Genomic DNA, 23,074 nt, shown 5'->3' with positions numbered 1-23,074 from the left:
TGGCAAAACTCCAGTGCTTGAAGGCAAGACAGTAGTTGCATGTGGGGTTAGAAGGAGTTGACCGCAAAGGGGTACAAGGGGTGGTTACACAACTGTAATTATTGGTCAAAATTAATCACTTTATATAAGTGAATTTGATTTTAGTTAATTGATACCTCACAAAAAGTGGATAAAATTCATGAACTCATCACTTTTCCTTGCTGAACTTGCTCCTCCTCCTATAATCCCTAAATGGTACATATCATCATCTATTCTGTTGCAAAGCAAAATCTGGGAGGCATCCTTAAGCTTTTTCTTTTTTTTTCCCTAAATCTGAGTTCACCATGCCACATCAGCTTGAGCTCTATAACATAGCCTACCCCTATATTCTCATGGAGGATTATTGACTGCATCCAGGCTCCTGGCATCTCTCCTTAATATTTCCTTGCCTGCTGATGCTGGAGAGATTAAACATGAGTCTGGCCATGCCACTTTCTGTGGTCCACTCATGGGAAAAAAAATAAGGATTTTTTTCTAAGTAAACATTGTTAATATGACTCTTCAGAATCTTGTCAACTACTTCCTGAAAACTAAAACCTAATAATAAATAGAGGGCAACTCTTATAGATTTCTGGAAACTTTCTTTCATTAGTTTCTCATTTACTTATACTTTGCAGATATATTTCATTGTCTACTTATGAGGTAATAGCTGTTTCCTGGTTTTATTATAGAATTTTGTTCCTTTTTTCCTTTTCTTTTTGTTTTTAGAGTTATCACCAATTCAGCTGCATAAATGTGTACTTATGTCATCACGTTTCCCACAAATAAAATGTAAGATACTGATCAATATCTGCAATCACACTATAGTGATAGTTCTGTAGTATTTTGTAATACAATATTGGATTCTGAAATGCTCAATTGTACCAAATTAAACAATTCTACCAAACAATTATACCAAAATAAACAACCCTACAAAAAAATTATCAGATGAAAAACGTGATTCACTCACCTTACAACCAGTGGTGATACTGTGGCCCCAGGTATTGGGTGCACATTTAGAACACTTCTCCCCAATGGTATTGGGAGGGCAAATGCATCGACCAGTCTTTGGGTCACAGTTATTACCCAGATGGGAACATTTACAAGCTTCACAAGTGAAAGAGGAGAAACAAAGAACACACACAAAAAATAGTAAAAATTAGATATAAAATGTTGAGCTTTATATTGTGTTGATTTGTATTATTTTCTTTTCTATACTATGTTTAAGGATTCTTAGAAATAAACACTTATTCATCTTTTATAACATAGTACAGTGTATTTCAGAAAGGAATTGTTCAATAAATATATATTGTATTTCATATAATAATATTGAATGCCAAGGCATTTTTTGCTTTACTATTAAGTTTAAGGAAGGAATGAACTGGTGTTATCAGATTCTATATTATCTGCAATACCTTATATCCAGGTACTATAAAATTTAAATTTTTTATATGCTGTATAAATTAATTTTTCCTTCCTGTTGATGATGCCGATTTGCAGTAAAAACCAATAAGCTTAATAGTTCTCGAATTCAGTATATGATGTATACAGTTATAAATAGTACACATCAGGATATTCCAGTTTTGCAAATATTTAAAAATAGTTGAGTTATGGACACTGTCAAAATATTAGTATATTTTCATTTTTATTTACCACCTGCCTTTTTAAAAATAGATTTTTCGTTTTCCTTGCTATGATGCAATATACATATGGAAAATTACAAATTTCCTATATTGCACTTTTTCAAAGAATGCAAAAGTTTGAGAAGAACTTCAAAGCCATCCAAGAGAAAGAATGTATGCCACATATTAGTGATAGTTGACTCAGCTACTGAATATATTTTAATGGAACATTTCATATCAAAAAAATGAGAGTAGAGAAGAAACAGTAAATACTGGAATTCAAATGAAGGACTACTGTTATGAGAAAGTTTTAATTGTTTATATGATGATTAAATCATTTTAACTGAACATATTTAGAATACTTGATTAAGCTTACTTTTTATGAGATCACAATTATCATCGCTCACAGCATTCTATACCAGCTGTGAAAAATATTCAGCAAAATACGTGACATATAGGAAACACTAAATAAATGTTAGTTTTTGTTGTTTTTGTTATATTATTGTTCTTGCTAATTTTAAGCTAAAGCATTTATTTTATATGTGCCATTCATTAGTAAGAAAAATAGTTAACATTATGTTTAAATTTATGTGCCGAAAGTGTCTTGGGACAGTTCAAATCATTACTTGCAAATAGAAACTCTCTAAGTAGTTCTTTAGTGGAATCATAACAATGAATAGGAAGAAGACATGATAATTAGCTCATTTTCCTCTGCCATAGCACGATGTTTACCACAATTAATAATAATAAAGAGAATTATAATAATGATAAACACTTACATAGCACTTACGTGCCAGGCATCACTCTAAATATTTTATAGCCATTAACTCAATTGATTGTTACAAAAACTCCATGGGGTAGATACCATTATTATCTTAGGTTAATAGATGAACTGTGTAGAGGAAAAGTGAGGTCAAATCACTCAGTCAAGGTCACAAAACTTGATTTGATGGAGCCACCGGACAAATCCCAGCTGTCTGGTGAAAGTCATGCTCTCAACCATAATGCTATCCTGCTCATTTTGTGCTTTTTTCCCCTATTCTGTTTCTCTTGGTTAGAATGCTACTAAGTCTACATTTCTAAAATGTTATCACCATTTCATAATTTTGAATAATACCCTTGGTCTCATTTTTAATTTCTATTAGTAGATATATTTGAATTTATAGTACTATCTCATTAATTCTTATCAAGTAAAAATGTGAGTGCTGGATTTGAATAACAGTATATTTTAACATGCAGCTTTATAACTTTTTAGCATATACAGATGTTGGCTTAGAGATCACACACAGATTCTTCAAGGATCTACAATTATAACATTTAGAATAACTTATAATGGCTTAATTTATGATAAAAACCACATATATCTAAAGTGTTGGAGAATGTGTGAAAGATATTGGTTCTCTAAATATTTTAAAATATTATTTCCACTGCTTCTCATATAAATTTGCTACAATAGTGAGTAATAATGTTTTAAAATTTTACTATGATGCTTTAGAGTATAGGCATTTTATCAAGGTTGAATCAATGAGTTTAGTAAGCAAAGGTAATATTCAACTTAGTGATTGTTAGAATAAGAGTCAATTCTAAATTAGTGGCATATAAATCAAAGGTAATGTTCAATCTTTGCTTTTGGAAAGATTTGTGCTAATCGCCATTTTCTTAGATCATGATCTGTGCGAAGTCTGTGTCTGGATGTATAAGAATACTGTTAATACCTCAAGGAATCATGGTTAGATTTTCCCATGAACTAATATCCAGAGCCAACCTGTTTCTCAGTACATCACAATTTTCAAGGCAGCTGAAAGTAGATGGAAACATATTTTTTGTACCAGAAAAAATATTAACTTCCTGATTCCTACACCAATATTGCAATAGGAAAAGTTGAAATGCATTGGCTTTGGAGTAGAGTTTAAACTAAGATAACATTGGCACCAGGAAAAATTGAACATTTTACTTTCAAGCTGCAGCAGTCATTGAGTGACTGGCTAAATGGAGGTCACAGACAGGGAAGGACACAACAGAACTGGTATTGGCTGATTTTTATAGAGGACTTGCAAGCAAAGTTATTTATAGAGCAGTGTTTCAAACTGCAATGCATTTCATTTGTGAAATAATATAAAATAAATTTATATTACTCATTAGGTTAAATATTTTGTATCATATATTGGTTGTGAATGTGCACTTCCTTTAACCAAACTGTTACAGAAACTAAGACACCAAAACCAGAGAATGAATATATAGGACTTAAGTCCTTTTTACAGACCTGTGCAGCCACCTTCTTGAAAGTTGAAATAGCCATGGGCACAGCGGTCACATTTCTTCCCTGTGACTCCAGGCTGGCACCAACATTGTCCACTCTCTTCACAGTCAAATGATTTAGACCCAAAAGAATTACAGTTACAGGGAACACACCCCCTTGCTGATTGCAGTCCAAAGGTTTCACGCTGGCATAGAACAGGAATGAGAAAAACAAAACTTAAATCAATTAACTCACAGTGAAACAAGATGCACAATATCAAGAGAATAAGTGGGAAAAGAGGAATCTATGAGCTATTAGGGTTCTTCACTGATGTTCAGACAATTGGGCTGTCATTTAACTAAATGGACCTTTTCTATGATATCCAAAGAGAAAAGTTCAATTATTCTGGGATTTCACCAAAAATTAATGGCACAATTAGGTACCATTTTTTCAGTTATATTTTCACCAGCCTTTCCCTGCATTTCCCAAGGTTATAATAGCAATGTGGAAATAAGCTGTGGGTGGTATTTCTAGTTTTAATTTAAAATTTTACTTGCTTTATTCCTAATAATCTGAATTGATTACTTTTAGGTCTTATGAACTTCTACTTGGTAAAAATGCTTTCAACATTATTTACCAGTAGCCTAAATTTAAAATAATCTTTCTCCTCTATTGTTTGATCTAATTTTCTTATATATTCATAAATACTTCTCATCATCACTATAGTGTTCACATTATTAATATAATTTTACAGTTGACCAAATAATTGGTTCAACAAAGATCTGGTTTCTTGGGTTTCATTCTAATAATCGAAACTGATTTGTGAGAACACATATTAAAGAATAAGCAAGTTAAAGAGAACTTTCATTTTCTGATGAGTTATTCATATGCATATCCCTTATCTATTTGTAAAACATTGTTTTCTATGGTCAAGTTTGCATTACTGGCTTTGGCTGACTTTTTTGAAAATGTATGTTATCAGGCCTAGAGTGACTAGGCTAGAAAATGCTGGTGGATTAAAAAAAATCACTCCTAGTAAAAAAAAAATGAAAAGCATATATCCTACTTAAATTACTTCAGGGTGGTTTTTTTAAATATAAAGTATGTCACATTATTATGATATTTTAATCTGGAAAATTAGTCTCAGTAATTACTTCTTTGTAAAAATAATTCTTATTTTGGAAAATTAGACTTAATAATTGCTTCCTGGTAAAAATAAATCTTGCCACTTAATGTGAGCCACCCAAAGAGAAATGAATAAGCCTTATTATATGTTTTAGCTAAATTATTGTTAGCAGTTAGCAGTTTTAAAAATAAGTTCTAGAAAACAAAATCACACAGAAAATTAGACTTTTAAAATGACTGTAGCTAAGAATAGTTTTATTTTTTAAATGCAAAATGGGTTGATTGAGCTTGGTAAGAATTTTAATTTTTATGTTTACTGCTAGCTTTATTTTTATTTCTAGTTCTAATTCAGATTTCATTATATGATTAAAGAAGAAAGTGCATAACATCTCCAGTGAAAGACATGATTTTGAAATTGAATTCACCTATATAAAGAAAAACTAAAACATATAATATTTTTATTCAAAATGGTAATTTCACTGAAAATTCTAGATACCTTGCCTAGAGAAATAATCAGAAATTGGGACAATGATTCAAGAGAAAGCATGCCCATTACAATGTTATTTATCATAGTGAATACCTACAGAGGCACTTCAATGTTCAATGTTGGAGAAATAGTTGAATATAAATTATGCTAAATTCACACTACAAAATGATATGCAATAATTAAAATCCAATTTTGAAGTAGTTTTAATGATATGAACATGCTTAGGATATAGCATTAAATAAAAGTTTAAAAAAGCAGATTATATAAATACTATGATTCCAATTACATATCTATAATGATACATATACCACACAGACACACACAAATAGAAACACAAATACATACACCAAAGACTAGAACATAAGATATTAAAACTTTTTAAAATTTCTTAATTGTAGAACTAATACTTGCATTCATCTTAATGTCTGAAATTTTCTTCACTATACACACACACACACACACACACACATGCACACTCACCCTTTAATGGGTAAATCAATCAATATCAAATGAAATTCCAAATCATAGTTATTTAAACATTCCAAAGTTGATTATGTAAGGAAATACGCAAGAAGAAATGTGTCTACCACACTTTTAAAATCCTTAAATAACATAGTTTTAAAGGCTAAGTTATAGCAAAATAAATACTACCAAATTTCAGTAATAAATTGTTAATAAATTTAGTGTTCAAAAATTTATTTCAAAGGCTAAGGAAAACCCCACTAGTAAACAAACTTCAGGAGCAAATGTTCCTTGTCAGTAATTGAGATTAATGACATAAAGCACATATGGAAGAGAATGCCTGTCCAGACTCAGTAAGAAGTTGGATGGGCTCCCCAAAATTCTTCTTTCCTGGGGTAAAGATAAAAACCAGCACTGTCATATTGTGCTTCCTTTGTGCCAAGTACTGTTCTAAAATATTTCACAAATATGAATTTATTTATTCTTCAGGACAACCCTGGCAGACAGTTGTTATTTTCATCACTTTTTTATGGAGTGGTGAAACTGAGGCACAGAAAGGTTAAGTAAGTTGCCTAAGGTCATCAGCTAGCCAACCGTGGGGGCAGTGTTCCAAACCAGCCAGGCTGGCCTCGGAGTCTGTGCTCTTAACTCTCACACACAGGGCCTCAGAGGAAAAGCAGTCTCAGGATAAAAACACTGCTTTATATAACAGTACTGTAAGACATGTAGGAAAAGGGCAAGAATGAGTGTGTTCTGCTAAATTTATATTCTGGAGACATTTTGATGAGTTAATATCCCTTTCTTTTGTTTTAAATTTATGCATTTGTTTTTGAAAAACAAAATTTAAAGATTTTTTTCATTTCATAGCAATAGTAATAATACATTTATTACTATTTACAACAATAAATGTTACAGTAGTAACATTTATTAAGAACTCTCCATGTTTCTGCCTTATGTGCTGTTCTCACTTCTTCCCCAAAACAGCCTTGGAGGTGCATCACCAGATTACCTGCAAGAGAACCCGTGGTGCCAAATGTTGACGACTGACAACCTCCAGTTTTCAGTCTTTGGATCCATCAGAGGAGTTCTGCAATGGACTGATGTTTATGTGCCCCGAAATTCACATGTTGAAATCCTAATCCCCCCAACGAGATAGTATAGATAGGAGGTTGGGCCTTTGGGAGGTAATGAGGTCTTGAGGATGGAGCCCTCATGAAGGGAATTAGTGCCCTTATAGAAGTGCCCTCAGAGAGATTCCTCTGCCATATGAGGTTACTATGAGAAGATGGCCATCTAGAGAAAGCAAGACTTCACCAGAAAGGTAATCTTCCAATGCCTTGATCTTGGACTTCCCATCCTCCAGAACTGTGAGGAATAAATTTCTGTTGATTATGAGCAACAGCCTATGCTGTTTTCTAACAGCAGCCCACGTGTACTAAGATGACCTCACACAAGGTCATGCTGCTTCCAGGCTTCTCCCAGTCAATGGCTCACTATAGTAAGGTACTAAAACTTTCCTGCCCAATCCAGGATTCTTCTAATGGGCAAAATTTGCCTGGGCATTTCTCATTGGCCTCGCCAAAAAAATTGGGATTTTGGCAAAATGCACCAAATGAGGTTTTCCTACACAATCTTTCCTTCTCTTTAGTTTCTCAGGAGTCAGAACCCCATTGTAGTAGAAGGCTTCTGGCATGCTATGCTCTCTCCCCCTTCATCCTTCATAGGCATTTCCCCGAGGAAATCACTTCGCATTTGCTTCTTGGAGGATCCAAGCAGTCACAAACCCCTGAAGTGGGTCCTACTGCAGATGAAGAAGCTGAATTACAGAAAGATTCAAGGAACTTATAGCTAGTGGTGAGGCCGGGATTTGAGGCGTTCTGATGTCAGAATTTGTTTTCTTAAAACGTGCAATAATGAGCCGAGAGATAAAGCCATGAATTTTTTTGTTTGTTTGTTTCTTCTCCTTTACTTTTTCTGTTACTCTCTCCTTCTATGCCCTCAACTCCCCACCAGGCCCTGAATCCACACTGGCAAGGCTGTCTCCTGTTCCTTCACAACTCAGCCTGGGGCCTCTTCTTCCCTCCCTTCCTTTCTTCCTTCTTCCCCAGCATTTGTTTTGTTTTGCCTGGGAGATGGGGGACCTCACTTTTGTAATTGAAAACAACCTTTCTCATTTTGTATGTGTTGTGCATTTATAGTGCATGAAAATGTTTCTTGTGTTTGTTGTACACATAAGCACAATTATGATGTGGAAATTACCCAAATTCTTAATTATGATGAAATGTCAGACAAATGTCAGAGAAATGGGCTGAGTTTTTTGGGGGAAGTCACTTTCTTTGCTAGATTTCCCTTTATTTGTTCATGCATAAAAGTTAGTTTTCTCTAAACGATGCCCGGGGTCCCTTTCATTTCTAAGATTATAGGTTCCCACAAATAAATTTTTATTTGATATCCTACATATCCATGGTTAATTCAAACTTTTATGAAGCTATGAACTTAAATATACTTTTTAAAGCATATGGATAGTAATTTTTAAAAAGGCAAGGGTTCAATCAGCAATTGTCTAATTTTTGCATTTGCAATTTGCACACTTAGCAACCGTTATTTCGTAAAATGCCAAGAGGGAACTTCAGCACACGGAACACAACATGCTGAGGCACGAGCCATGCAGCGCCTCTGGGATTACCGGAGCTGGGGCCCGATAGGCTCCCCGAGGGCACCCACTGGAGCTGCTGATGCCCCACCTCTGGCGAGACCCCAACACCCGCTGCGCTCTCCGCGGCTCCTCCTTCTGCCGGTGCACCTGCCTGCCGAGGTTGCACTGTTTCCCTAGGAAGCCTGATTTACAGATACATCTTCCTGTAAGACCACATTGCGGTGACACAGAGCCACGGGGATCGCAGTCACAGAGCACACAGAGTCGCTTCTCTGGGTCCCACCACATATTGGGCTTTAAAAGCCAACAGAAAAATAAAATGAAAACAAAACAGAGCATACAGTATTATTTAAGAGATAGGAGATGATATTTTCAAACTTCCTACAGAAAGGCCTGCTTGACATGTGAGAAATGCTTGGTTCTGCTTACTACTCTTTATCACGAATAGAATGTAAGGATGTGAAAGAGCCAGCCCAAATGCAGGTGTTCTTAGGGCGGAATCTCCAGGTGCTCACCATACTGAAGGCAGAGCAGTCGGCATGTTCAGGGACTGGGAGCAACACACTGTATTTTAACTGCATATTTCGTTTTACCAAAATGGTGTGTCTGAAAAAGTACCTTGATTGGCTTCTCTACTGAAAATGTTTGTTAAATAGAGTGCTTGCAGGAACTAGCTTTTAAAAGATGGAACTAGAAAGTGTTTGCTAAAAGCAAAAGGAGTGACATTTTACTCTTCCAAACCATGAAGGCAAAAGAAAGAGTATTTTACTCTCTATAGATTAAGATTAAATTTGTATGTTATTTGTTTGAAAAATATCTGAATTACAGCAAATATGATACAAATTCCATTGCCTAAGAAATGTAGGTAGAAGGTCAAATGCTAATGTACAGCACTTTTTTTTCTAGTTTCTGAAAGTATTTCACTGATCACAGCAATTTTACCAGTAGATTTAGATAATCCTGAGCTCTTCTTTCAATATACTAAGGTGTACAAAACATGTCACTGAAAGCCAGTGACAATTTTCAAGGAGGAGGTAATTCATTAGTCAGGTCCTGCTCCTTACCTTGCATTGGTCACATCGCTGTCCCTGCACGTTAGCTCTGCATTCACACTGCCCAGTTCGACTGTGGCAAATCTCTGAGAAGGAGCCATTGGCATTACAACGACAGGCTGCAACGAGAAGAGAGATCTGTGGCCAGGAAAAAACTTTCTAATAGTCTTAATGGGCTTGTTAAATAATAATATAGCCCACATGGTAACACGGACACCTGAATTCAGTTTTCTGATCTGCTAAGTATCGTTAGGGATTCTCTCATTTGATCTCTACAAGCTGTACAGATAATTCATATAAAGGCTTTAAGCACAGTGCCTGGTCTATCATGTGCTATTGAAATATTAATGTCATCATTATTATTCCCATCTTAAAAATGAAGACACTGAAATTCAAGGAAACCATAACTTATACAAGGTTATGTGCTTAGTAGGCCATAGAATTGAGTCTAGAACCTGGATGAGACTTAGAGTTCCCTGAGTTCGGGGGCAATTCTGTTTCATATCTTCGTAGAAGCATTGGGATAACGTTGAAAATATTGTAATCCTATGCTAAGTAATGCTTACTGACTTCAGGACTAAAACAATTTTGAGAAATTATCAAAATGAATAGCACCCATGGAATAATTATAATGTTGCTATTAATCAAGAAACATTTAATTAATTAATTTTTTCAATTTAATGATTATTTATTAACACTATGGGCCAGTTTTTTGGGGTTAAGTTCAAAAAATAAGCTTGAGGTAAAATAAATATATATAACTTTAAGATTAGAAAACTATATACGATAACAAAAACACTTTCAAGTGTGTTAGGAGTATAGCATTAATATAATATTTAGACATCACTTTTTTTCAATTTATATACTATCTCCAAAGATAGAAAATATATTTGGTTTAATTAATCTTTTGTCTTTTTCTACTTTGTTATGAAGTCTGATGTTATTCTGAAAAATATTATAAATCAGTCTAAAACTTAAATGGCCTTCTCACAAATACAATAGTAATAAATTGCTTACTCTTTATAGTTTTAATGATACATATATTTACATTAATACCAGAATAAAAATGTGAGGGAGAGATGACATAGAAATTTAGGCTATTTCTAGATGGTTTTGGTAAATTTTGTACAATGTCCCTGAATAGTTTGACTTGAACACAACTTACATTAAAAATAGCTACTTTATTAGCCTAAGCTATTATTCTGTTTACCTGGCTTCAGGTTCTACTTCTTTTTGCTGCTTTTCTAAAAACTGCTTGATTTATCTTCCAGCAACGTTTGGCTTTCAGTGTCTGCTAACTTGATAGTTAGTGTGGGGGCCATTGAGAAACTAGCAAGAGCCTAAGGATAGTCTATAGCTAGAGTGTAAGAAAAGGCTGAAGAAAATACTTTCTTTACATATCCATTTTCACTTGGACAATAGAATTGTATATACTTTTATTTGTTTATGTAAGTTTCTTATGTTAACACAAATTTTTAAAATCTCAAAATATTTAGAAGTTACTTTTTTTGAAGTTAGGACTACAAAATTAAACTTATCATAAATGTTATGGTAATTAATTGTCATCCTAAAAATAATAAAAGCAATATAAAATTCTACAAAAGTGCCTTTTTAATGGAAAAGTATGACACAAAAATACATGTAAATTTAAAAAGCAAGATACAGTTCTTTGCAGTAGTGTACTTCTCACAAGTCTAGAGGCAACTAAAATAAAGTTTTTTCCATGAACTTTCTTTTCTTGAGGGTTTACCACCTATGCATGATAGAGCTATTGTATCCATAAAAAATTATAAGAGTTGATAATAAATGTGTTCTGATACTTTTAATTGTAATTATATGCCAAAGAACATTAAAAATCATAATCATTTCTATATTTACAGCAAGTGGCATAAAAATTGGTGATGGTGCTAAATGTTTTTATTTCCACATTATTCTATATATTCTTAGGACTTCTTGTCACACACATCCCTAGTTTACCATAATAAAAGAAGTGGAACAATATCCTCAATTTTATGGAGAGGGTTATTAGAAGATGGGAAAGAAATAGTCATTGAATGATTAATGTAGCCTTAGAATTAGGCTGATACTCATAACTGCTACGCTACTACCAAAGAAAAGGAGCTACCATGTATGAGCATCTCCAGGCCCCAAGGGCTCACTGGTTACCATCTATGTGCCAGATCCTTCAATCCCCATGCAAAATACATGACCCTTTTTGTAGACAGGGAAACTGAGTCTCAGTGAGGTCAAATGTCTTGCCCAGGGTCACAGAGCTAGAAAATACATTCGAGTGGAAGAATTTCTTAAGTTCCCTATAATTTTATACATATGCTCCAAATCCACAGTGTTTAAAGGCACTCTGAGCCTGCTGGAAATTTTGCCTTAAAAAATTATCAATTTACAGGTGATATTAATAGGTGCCAACTGGTCTAGAGAGTAATTTGGTTTTGATTCAACAAATTAGCATTTTTTTAAACTCATGATGAGAGAGACACATTTCTTATTGAAATAGAGTACCCTACTGGGTCTTTGGTGCTTACAGCAGAGATGATGATAGACTATGTTTCTCGTAGTTTCTATAATTCTGTAGGTCCTGGGACCCACCTGAATAATTATAAGTATCTTCTTACATCATAAATTCGGCAAGAATGAACTGTTGGGCTGGTCTCACAACTTGTTCCGTCTAAAGATTGTGACAGCAGATGAAGCTGATGACAGTTGTGTGCTAACATGGACTTACATTGCATTTGACTTTCAACAACAAGGTCTCCCCTTACATATTATGTGAACACTAATAAAAAGGATTTGTAAATTCTATGTAATACTGAATAATGTGGCTAAGGAGGGGCAGATGAGAGGAGGAAGGTATTGTACTAACATGGATGAAGCCCTAATTTGAGGGAAGGAAAACACAGAAAGAGCATTCTATGAACAGTCCTAAAATGACTATTAGAAAATTAAAATTAGGCTAGTCACTTAACAATTACAAATGCCAATGTGTGAAAATGTTGTCAGAATTTTACACCTATTATGAAATACAAGGCTGTAAACTTCACATATAAAAGCATAACTGATTAACACCTTCTGACAGGTCTTAATGAAACAATATGGGCTGATAAATTTATTTCAAGCAAATGATTAGATAGGGCCTACCTAATTTCCAAATTCTGCTTTCCTGTTGTGGACATAAGTTCACTTTAAAATCTTCATTCCATATGTAAACAGAAACGTGTGTCATTTGAAAAATAATGACACTTCAATAATGCAGCAATTTTAAAAGGATTTACTCTATTAGTGCAAAGAAATATTTTAGAATATGCAGACTCTGTGTATATGCTGCACATCGATCATCCACGTATTACACAAAATTTCCTGTTCTTCAATCCCCACTCAAGAACTCATCAGCTACTTTGAGGTACAATGCATCAATTCTGTCAGGGGCATCAATAGCTCAGGACTTACGCTGACAGTTCTTTGCATCAACTGCGTCTCCAAAATATCCATCAGCGCAGCGCTCACAGTACTGGCCTGTTGTACCCGGCTTACATATCAGACAGGAGCCAGACAAGCTGTCACAGCTGCCAGGGATGGAGAAGTCAAGGTTGTCATTGCATTGGCATGGCTGACATGATCCTCCAGGTACAGAAGGTTGTCCAAAATAGCCCTCTGCACACCTAAGGCAAGAAATTTTGTCAGTGAGTATTTGGGGGAAACTCAGAAGAGACAATGTTTACATATTTTTCACTCTACACCTCCCCCAGGATGATGGTTTTTCCTTTTAAAGTGTTCCTTTTCTCAAATGCAAGGTGATTAAAAAATGTTTTTCTACAACTACAGTGTGGATACAAGATGAAATCCTGCCAGCCCACTAGTAATTAGATTTCAGCCAGAAAAAAAAAAAAAAAAAATCTTGTCACTGGCACTGAAGATGAGACCAAAGCATAATAAGAAATCTGCTGCTGGCACTCTAGGGAATCCAGGTCCATGCTGGATAGTCTTTGTAGTACAACACATCAGATGTCTCTACTCCAATTGGTGTTTTCTCTACAAATATGTAAGGTTCGCATTTTTTTTGTTGTTATTGCAGCGAGAGCTTGTTATGAGGAAACAGGCTCATGAGGAAATGCAGTAATGAGAGTTCCGAATTTATTAAGTAGAAATCGTGACTCAGAAGATTCTTATTAATTGAGTGGGGACTGTGGGTATCTCTGAATTAATAATCGGTTTGTATTCATTTGCATACACATTCAGGGGCAGACTTTCATTGAAGATTCCTTTCTAAAGAGAAGTGTGAGAAGGCATGCCTGCATATTATGGGAACATGACATAAGGTGATGCCAAACTGTGCCCACAACTCATACTAACACACTCTAGGTCTTCTTTTTTTTTTTCTTTAAACAACCAAAAACTACTTTATATATCATTGGAAAATGATAAAAGTTTATTTATTTATAAGGCATATCAGAGAAGATTTTGAAAAAAATTACAATATCAAATTTTTCTTGACCCAAATGTTATGTTTTAAAATGCAACTTAATGTTACACATACACAGATACAACGTTATAGGCAGCGCCTGTTTATATTCTGGTGTCTTCTCATTCAGTCACACTTGCTCAAGCCTTGTATTAAGCCACATTTGCCAAAGGAGAAACAGAACAGGGCACCTGAAGTCTATGGTAAGGCTAGCTCTGTTATCTATGCCATCTTATCAAAATAAAGTCTTTTTGACGCCCTTCAATTTTGAAGAAATTACATTCTCTTACATTGTTTTTGATGCCCTTCAATTTTGACCCTTGCTGCAAAACAATGTAAGAGAATGTAATTTCTTCAATAATATACTACTTTTATGCTTATCTACTCACAGATACAGAAGTCATTGTGTAGAGAAAGGCTCCCTACCATTTGAAATACAAATGGCTTAAATCCAGTACTTCATATTGAGGATACTTTAATAACATCACAATTATGGGGTAAGGTCATAGGGTACAGATACATTTATTATTCTAAGTTTTCTAGAAAATTTATAGGTGCCATAATTTTTAGATTTCATATTTTATCATAATTTTAAAAATGAGATTACTTACATTCACAAACTGCTTTATAAAATTATGAAAGCTGTATAAATATTGCTTAGAAGAATACTGCCAGCCACAAACATAATTGTTTATTAATTCTCTAGTATAAATATGTAATAACATTTTAGTGCATAAAATTTCCCCACAATCCCTTCAGTAGCAGTATTCAATAAAGATAAAAGGAAGATCTTTTTGAATTTTAACTTGATTCTTCTCGCTTTATTTAATATTCAGAGCTTATGATCACATCCGCATATAGTCACATCTCATTGTGTTTACTACTAAGAGAGTGGCTTTGCTCCACTGGAATAAGGATATACAATGATCATTATCGCAGCCAACGAAAACCTATTATTTTCAGCTCACTTTCCTCAAAATGACTTACTGCCCTCAGGAGAGATGGCATTACATAACAAGATCTGGGAATATTTTTTTAACATAGATACCAATTAATAAGTCCAAAATTCTCCCATAATAAAAAAACATCATTCCAGGGAGAAAATAACTATAATTAAATAAAGTAACAGAAGAAGCATCTGTCTTTTATTTTTTGTTGCAGGACATGTAAGGAAAATTTGTGAATATACACGACAAAAAATTCATGTACCATTTTATTGAAAGCAGGACCTTTTTATGCAGCACATTCAGCACATTGCTGGTGTATGTGTGTGTGCATTTCTATGCAGAGAATAGCATTCTTAGAGATTTCTAAAAATGTTCCATTTGGAATTATAAAGTAATTTTAGGGTCAGAGAATACAAAACTGCTAATCATAAAACTTTTATTCATAATAATAGCATTTTATAGTTTGATCAAGTTAAATTCACCTAATTAAAATTAGTTTAAATCACAGTCCTTTGGACCTTTCGAGCTTCTCACACTTTCACTTTACGATAATGAATTGTGGTGTGAAATCTCAAGCCCTCTCATTTTCATATGCAAGGCAGAATGAGGGCATTTTTTAAAAAAAAGATAGTTTATTGAATGCCTTGCTAGAGATGGGCATCTTGACATAACAAAGTCATTGTTCCTTTCCACATTTGTTAACTTTTTCAAATCAAATTGCAATAGTTTGGAAAGATACCCAGCAAACATATGCAGTTATGAGTTACGGTAGCTGCTATTTATAACTTAGGAACAATATCAGTGTGAGTGAGAAAGGAGGGAGGGAGGAACCGAGGGAGGAAGACAGAGAGAAAATGGCAGAGGTGGAGAGAAACAGCAATGAGAACAATGCGACAGCATTGATGGGGCTTTTCTTATCTCATTCTGCCCCAGCATTTTTTCAGCAACTTTTGGCTAAAATCCATGGCCTACTTTTTCATTATCTATAGTCTGAAAACAATGAAACCATAAAATGCTAGTTTCAATGTCTCTAAGCAAATTAGAAAAGCTCTTGCTTCCCCCTCCCCCAACTCCCTTCCTGGGGGGGGAAAAAAAAAAAAAATCTACTGAGCACTTTTACATGATCAGGCACAGTCTTTACACTACAGTCCATGGAGAAGAAATACACTTTTAAAAATGTAGCAGCACAACAATGGGAGATAGGCTATATGTAAGCACAGAAAAGGGCAACCAACTAGATTAGGATTAATCAAGGACCCTTTCAGGATGATAGAACTGAATTTTGAGAGCTGAAGAGGGGTTAACCTCAGGGGGAGGAGAGGAAGGGCTGCAGTCTTCCAAGCACGGGGAACAGTGTTGGCAAAGGCACAGAGGAGGAAGGCTGGAGTGTAAGGAGGAGTGGCCGTGCTGTGACGTTGTGTTTGCACTTCCTCCCATTTGACATAATCAACAAAGCACTGAGGGAGTTTGTCTGCTTACATGGGTGCCTTTCTAAAATTGGAAAAAAGTGTCCTCTCTAGGTATATGCAGAAAAAGTGAAGACAGAGGGACACAAATGGACACCAGGCACAGCACAGAAGGTGTCCTGACAAGAAGAGGGCACGCTGGATTCACGCTCCCAAACTGCCCCTGCCCTGAGTGCCTTTGTGCAGTGTACAAGACTCACAATCACACATGACCGGCCTCTTGAAACGTCAGTTGGAGTCACAGTTTTGCTAATGATACTACCAAATAGGTATAACTGTTTCCCTTCTGTTATTTCTGTAACCCCTTGCTCTATATTCAGGACCCGAGGGTGCAAGGAGACTCAGATATGAGTAGAAGTTCTCACCAGTGATTACAGTGACCAGAGGGTCATTAGACTTGATCCAAATTCAGACATTTCTGAAGCAGAGAGTATCTAAATGGTATTGTAGGTGATTTTTCAAAATATTAAACAATTAGATTCAAACTTCTGCATTCTCAGTGAAAATTGTGAAATTAGTCTTAACTTTTGACCTCTCTCTCCTCACCTAGGGATGAGTTGTTAAAAATTTGCCAGCTAGGGAGGGCGTAGGGTTTCAAAAGTCCATGTATCCCCTTACGATTCATGTTGTCCTATAGAATCCACAAGGTGAACTTGCCATAGTCTTTCTAAGTGTCTTTCTCCCTGAGGTATGATATGTTGCTGAGGCTACACACTTACTCTGAAAGTGACTTAGCGTCTAGTAAGGGCGGGTGTCATCAGCATCTAACTCATTTTTGCTCTGTATTCCTTTTAATTTTCCTTGATGCTCCAATGCTTACTTAATCCCGTTTAGCCCTCGAAGATGCTGTCTCTCAGTTTTTAATTTTTAATTTTTCCCTTCTTGTCCAGATGATAAAAGCCTAGAATCTTAGCAAAGTGCCATGATGAATACCTTCTCCCCTTACTCCCTGACTCTCTTCTATTTCTTTGTTTTAAAACATTCCCCAGCAAAGCAGTGATACCTCAAAATAGGGGTGCAGCGGCCCCAACTAAATGTTTCTCAAGCTGTGACTAGTGTTCTATATGTGACAGAAATGTTTTGTTGTATCTCGCTTTGCCATCCACTCATTCACTGTTCTCCACTCCCTCAATTCAGGAAGCAAGGCCCATCCTGTGCAACATGCTTGAGTGAAGGGATTTGACTGAGCAGAAATTAGAAACATAGGAATCTTCTGGACTCTGGGCTCTAGAAATTGTCATTTCTATGAGTGTGGCACCTCCTTCCCCAAACAGAAAATGGGATGAAACTGGAAAGGCAGATGGAGAAATGGTGATGGGAGAGATGTTGGTGGGTCCCAGTGTGGAATAAAAGAATCTGAATGATTCCTGTATCTCCAAGAATGGGATGAAAGTAGTGGAGAGACTTGCTAGACCTGAAGAGAAAGGTAATTAGGAAGATGGGGAAAAGGAATGAGTCAGCAGAAAGATGGCAGATGAAATACTCAGGACCGGCTGGCCCCACGACATGTCTCTTTGCCCAATGTATACACATCCATTCCCCCACCCCACTACTCATGCATACAAGCTCCTGGGTACTAGGAAAGCTTGTTAGAACTTTAATTCAAGCATGAAGGTGGGAAGAGGAAAAGAAAAAAAAAACAAACTTTAAACTGGCTGAGATTACGTTTCTAAGCCCTCACAGGTCCCATATATACAGAAAGGGGTCTCAAAATAGAAATTAAATTGTGATAAAGAACATAAAGTTGTAATTCTTGTCCACTTGAGCTGTAATCTGAGATATTTTCTTGCTATATAGTAAATGCAGAAAATTTATGGCCACATAGGTTTAGGAAATGCTGAGCTAAACAAAATGAACAGATTTCTTCACTACACACTGCAGGACATGCCACAACTTTTAACATGCCAATGGATACTTCCCAAACTTATGTGATCACAGAAGTCTTCATTCTAGGAACATCTACAGGTTGGGAAATGCTGCCTTAGTTTTTAAATGCTGGTTTTCTGTAGATGACGCGCAGAAGCTGATCATGCACATCACTTAGAGAATGGTTTTCATTATAAGATGTTCAGTGCAACCAGTATCTCCTCCTTAACCCATCCTTGTGTTCCTTCCCTTCGACTTCAACGTGCACATCTCAAAAAAAAAAAATTTTTCTGCTAATATTTTGGATCCATCTAATGGGCTTTTTAGCTTATATATATACAGTCAAATGATAAATCCTAAATATTCCTGGAAAACCCTAATCCAAATTCGGCTAGAAAAATATAGCATCCTTTCGTCTAAATAATAACAGTTTAATATTATTTTTGACTGAAAAAAAAAACTTGAGCTAGAGATAAGATATGCCATCTGCTATACTGTGTATGCCTGTCACCATATTCTTTTGAATGAGATTAATACAGATTTTAGACAGGAAATCATGCTTTCTGTCAGGTATTTCTTTCCTTGGTGATTTTTTATTATTCAAATAGAATTTGCTCGAGAATACATGGAACCATTCTCACCTGCATTAAAGAAGGATGTGAGCTGCTGAAGACAAGGATGGTATAGTGCATCTTTTTATATCCAACATCTAGCCTTATATCTAGCACGTGGTAGTTGCTAAAGAGATGTTTGTTAAATGAAATGTAGCATTTTAAATTTCGATGGCTCAGAACTATTGTCTAACACACATAGAAAATATAGTGCATGAAGCAGAGCGATATAAATACATGAGAGACTATGCTCATCTAGATAAGTGCATTCAATGGCCTTGTATGACAGAGCAGCTGTCATTTTCCAGTTGCTAAAAAAAAAAGGTTGCCTGTAGTGAGCTGAGGAGTTAGGCATTTGATGTAAATCTGGCTTGGCATGATACGTTCTCCTATTACTATATAATAAGTAATACTCATACGCCTTTTTGTTTCTTAAAAAAGCACAATTAAAGATTTCCAGTTTATTGATGGCAAATAAATCCTCCTTGTTTCAGGTTTTTGATACAGATGCTTCCATACTCACAAATGGTACTTGTTGCTGCTAGGGAGTGTCATTGGCACTTTGTCCACAGACTGCTAGTTGGTAGCTACATTCTCTCTGGGTGATAGGCTCATGCTTCATTACCTTTATGCATCCTGGTTGAAACAGGGGTGATGGATGCCAAGAAGACAGGCTAGGACAGGCAGAAACAGCCGTCTTTGGAGTGTGCCTTGGTGCCTATGAGTGAAAGCAGGTCACTTCCTCTGCAGCCCCGCTCCCTGCCACCAGCGATGGTAGCAAAGGGAGTGGTTTCAGTGCTAAAACCAAAGGGAGGCTGTTGTGTTTGGCAATGCTGTCAAGGGGGGAGTTTGTACCATTTTTATACTTAGACTGAATATACAGAACCATTTCCTCAAAAACATTTCAGGAGGAAATATGATCACACAAATTATGTAAAATAATATCCACGGTTCCACTGGAAAGCAACCTAGTAAAATCAATAAGAATTAAAATACTGGTTTAGGAGTAATTAGAAGAGGATATAAATCATGATAATAAATTACAGTTTGTTTTCTATTTTCAAATATATTTAAAGTAAATTATGGACCACTTGCTGACCTATGAACTATGCATTTAAGCCACATTTTAAGAACAAAAAGCTAATTATGAAAAATAAATGGTGTCTACATAGACAGTAAGATAAATCTTAAAGTGTATGATTTTCCACTTGAGCAATGCCTTCTAGAAGGATTGTGGGTTAATGCTTAACCTTTAAGATTAAAACATTAATCAGATATTCTCTGAGTGAATGAAGATTTATAGAGCAATTTCTAGAAAATAAATAAGCTACAAAAATATAATGCATTTGTTTGACAAGTGTGGTGAGAAACTTTATTTCACCTCATTGAGTGTGGCAGTTTCTCCGGGACAGTACAAAGGATGATAATGCCTGTGGTTTTATAACTCCCAAGGTAGAAATCATTTTGCAAGACAGTGTGGCATGTGCTTACCTCTCACAGCGTGTTCCTGTGTACCCGGCAGGGCATTCATCACAGATCAGTCCAAGACTCCGGTCTAAATGGCACATCGGGCTAAAGCTATGTTGATGTTGTGGGAGAACAACAGGGACAAGGAAGAAGCACATACACAAAGTCATTAGCAACATATTTTCATTTCTTTCTCTCCACTACTGCTGTGACAAAAGGGTACAAGCTGGTCATTCTCATCTCACAGACGGAGATGAGGGTCAGGCCAAAGGAGGATGAAATGACATTGCTGTTTCTGCAGACGAGAATATAGTCCAGTGGAGAGCAGTATCCCTGTGACATGTTATTAACTGACTTTTGACTGTTCTGGGTCATGCTCATCAGAACAAGTGGGAATGCACATCTGCTTTTTAGGGATTTCCTGGGCCTGGCAAAACACAGCCTCACACACTTTTTCTCTAGCCAGATCCCTCTGAATTTGAAGCAACCCAGAGGAATCTGTTTAGAGATTTTGGAAAATGCAATAGATGGCAGTGGTGGTGGCAGTGGTGGCTGCAGGGGTTCCTACTTCCAGTCCTGCTACCATGGGGTGTATGTGTGCAGGCTGCGGCCCAATGCTGCCACCACACCCGTGGAATCCTCAGGACGGCTTGCAGGAGAGAGCAAGTGTGAATATTCTACTTAAACTTATCATAAAGCAAGTCAAACCAAAACAACCTTGCCATGTCATACAGGTATATTCCAAAGTTTCTCTCTCTTTTTGCAAATATTTCTAATTGTACTCTGAAGTAAATTAGGAATCTATTGGGTTTAGGGGGAAAGGTCTGGTCTAGGATACCTTGAATTTGTAAATATTATCCAGATAAAAGATTCCACATTAAGGGATCCTGGTAGCTGTCACAAACAGCTGAATCAAGACGCATGTAGCCTGTGCCCTGTGAGACGAAAACCTCCCTTTAGAGAGCAGCCTGTGCCTTGCCACCTAGGACCCAAGGGGAGCTCACTGTGGGTGATTTTCTTGGCAGGGGTATGACTTCACTGAAGAGAAGAGGCACATGATATTAAATAAAATGGAAAGAAAGAGGATTTTCTCCCATCCTCAACCAGTGATTTGCTATTGTTTTCAGACACAAAAGAGGGGACTAAGATGTTAACAATCTCCAGAGTGCATGGATGCCTTCTTTGAAAATCTGTATTCTATCACTATCTCATCAGCTATGGAGGAAGTGACTCCAACTAGAAGCACTGGTTTTCCCTCCCTGTGGGACTACAGTGATTGAAAGAAAACCATGCCAATTATTTTTTTAAATCCTAAATCAGTTTATCAGAAGTCATGTCAAAGGCAGTTGACAAGGCTTCTGACACTTTAAAACTATTTATAAAATAGATTTCAAATTTGTAAATATACCCACATGTCAGTTAAAACCAACAGGAGTAGAAGTAAAATGTGGTCACTGACAAATATCAAAACTTTTTAGGAAAAAAGCTGAGCAATAACAAGATTTGACTAGTTCTTTACACTTCAGAGTACTTTGACAAACAATTTTACAGCATTTTCACAAAATCTTATGAGTTGATTGGGGCAGGCATAATTTTTCTTGTCCAGCCAGGATCATATACTAATTTTTAGGAGAGTTTAGCATGGGATCCAGGACTTTAGATTCTTAATTTGACGCTCTCTTCTTCTTATAACCAACTATCATTCAAACCTACTGGTAAGAATTAAGTGAGTTTAAACTTCTAGTACTTGGCATGATGCATTCAAATAAAATTTTCTCATAAAATATATCTGTATTTGTGGTTTGATATTCTTTAAACAAGATAAACTGAGGATTTACTCCCTTACTTCTGTAATTGCAGTCAGAGTTATGACAGAAGATGACATTCAAAAACAAAAATAAAGTTAGAATAAGAAATAAACATGCACAACAAAAAGTATCTACAGAATTTGGATTGGCAAATGTAGCAACTTGACACTGATTTTGGCCAAAACAGGAAGCTAATTGTTTTGTGACACAAAGAGGGAACTGTAAGATCATCATTGACTTCAAGTGATTCCAAAATTATACCATTTAACTCTAGTTGGCTAGCTCCGCACCAGCAGAGAGAATGTTTTGCTTCCTGGATTATCTAACCCATGCCACAGAAAACAGAAAAAAGCCAAGAACAGCAGACATTTTCCACAAATGGGGGAAGAAGGGAAGCTACTGTTGGAATAAATAGTAAGGATCTGCAAATGGAATAGGCCCTCTTAATGGCTGAACATACATTTTTATTTAATAATGATCCATTTATAATTTTGTATATATGTGTGTATACAAAGTGTATGAGTATGTGCGTGAACATATGTGTGTTTATGTATGTGAATGCATACATACAGATACAATTAGTTTTGTTCCAAAGAGAGTTTAATTCTACCTATCAAGATATGTATATTAAATAAAATGATATAGTAAGGTTAAAGAGAAAAAAATGCTAAAAATTAAAATAAAATCAAGGGCATATTTAGAGTTCAACAAGCATATTATAAGGAATGTTCATTTGATGGTAGTGGATCAACATATGGCTGAGCTTTTTCACAA

General features: G+C 35.7%; 1 protein-coding gene across 2 annotated transcripts in view; it reads right to left on the bottom strand.

Annotated features, from left to right (window-relative positions):
- The window catches only part of LAMA2 (laminin subunit alpha 2), a 568,286-nt gene that overhangs the window by 209,594 nt on the left and 335,618 nt on the right, over positions 1 to 23,074 (bottom strand). For both annotated transcript variants that reach the window (XM_069489233.1, XM_069489235.1), the window contains exons 18-22: positions 20,517 to 20,603; positions 13,124 to 13,335; positions 9,674 to 9,780; positions 3,904 to 4,084; positions 989 to 1,125 (exon numbers count right to left, since the gene is read on the bottom strand). In XM_069489233.1, coding sequence (XP_069345334.1) covers positions 989 to 1,125; positions 3,904 to 4,084; positions 9,674 to 9,780; positions 13,124 to 13,335; positions 20,517 to 20,603 — 724 coding nt within the window. The remainder of the gene's footprint in view (positions 1 to 988; positions 1,126 to 3,903; positions 4,085 to 9,673; positions 9,781 to 13,123; positions 13,336 to 20,516; positions 20,604 to 23,074) is intronic.

Source organism: Eulemur rufifrons, chromosome 15, assembly GCF_041146395.1.
Source record: "Eulemur rufifrons isolate Redbay chromosome 15, OSU_ERuf_1, whole genome shotgun sequence".
Classification (NCBI taxonomy): Eukaryota; Metazoa; Chordata; class Mammalia; order Primates; family Lemuridae; genus Eulemur; species Eulemur rufifrons.
The sequence above is the reverse complement of the archived record's forward strand: the minus strand, read 5'-3'. Positions and strand labels throughout refer to the sequence as shown.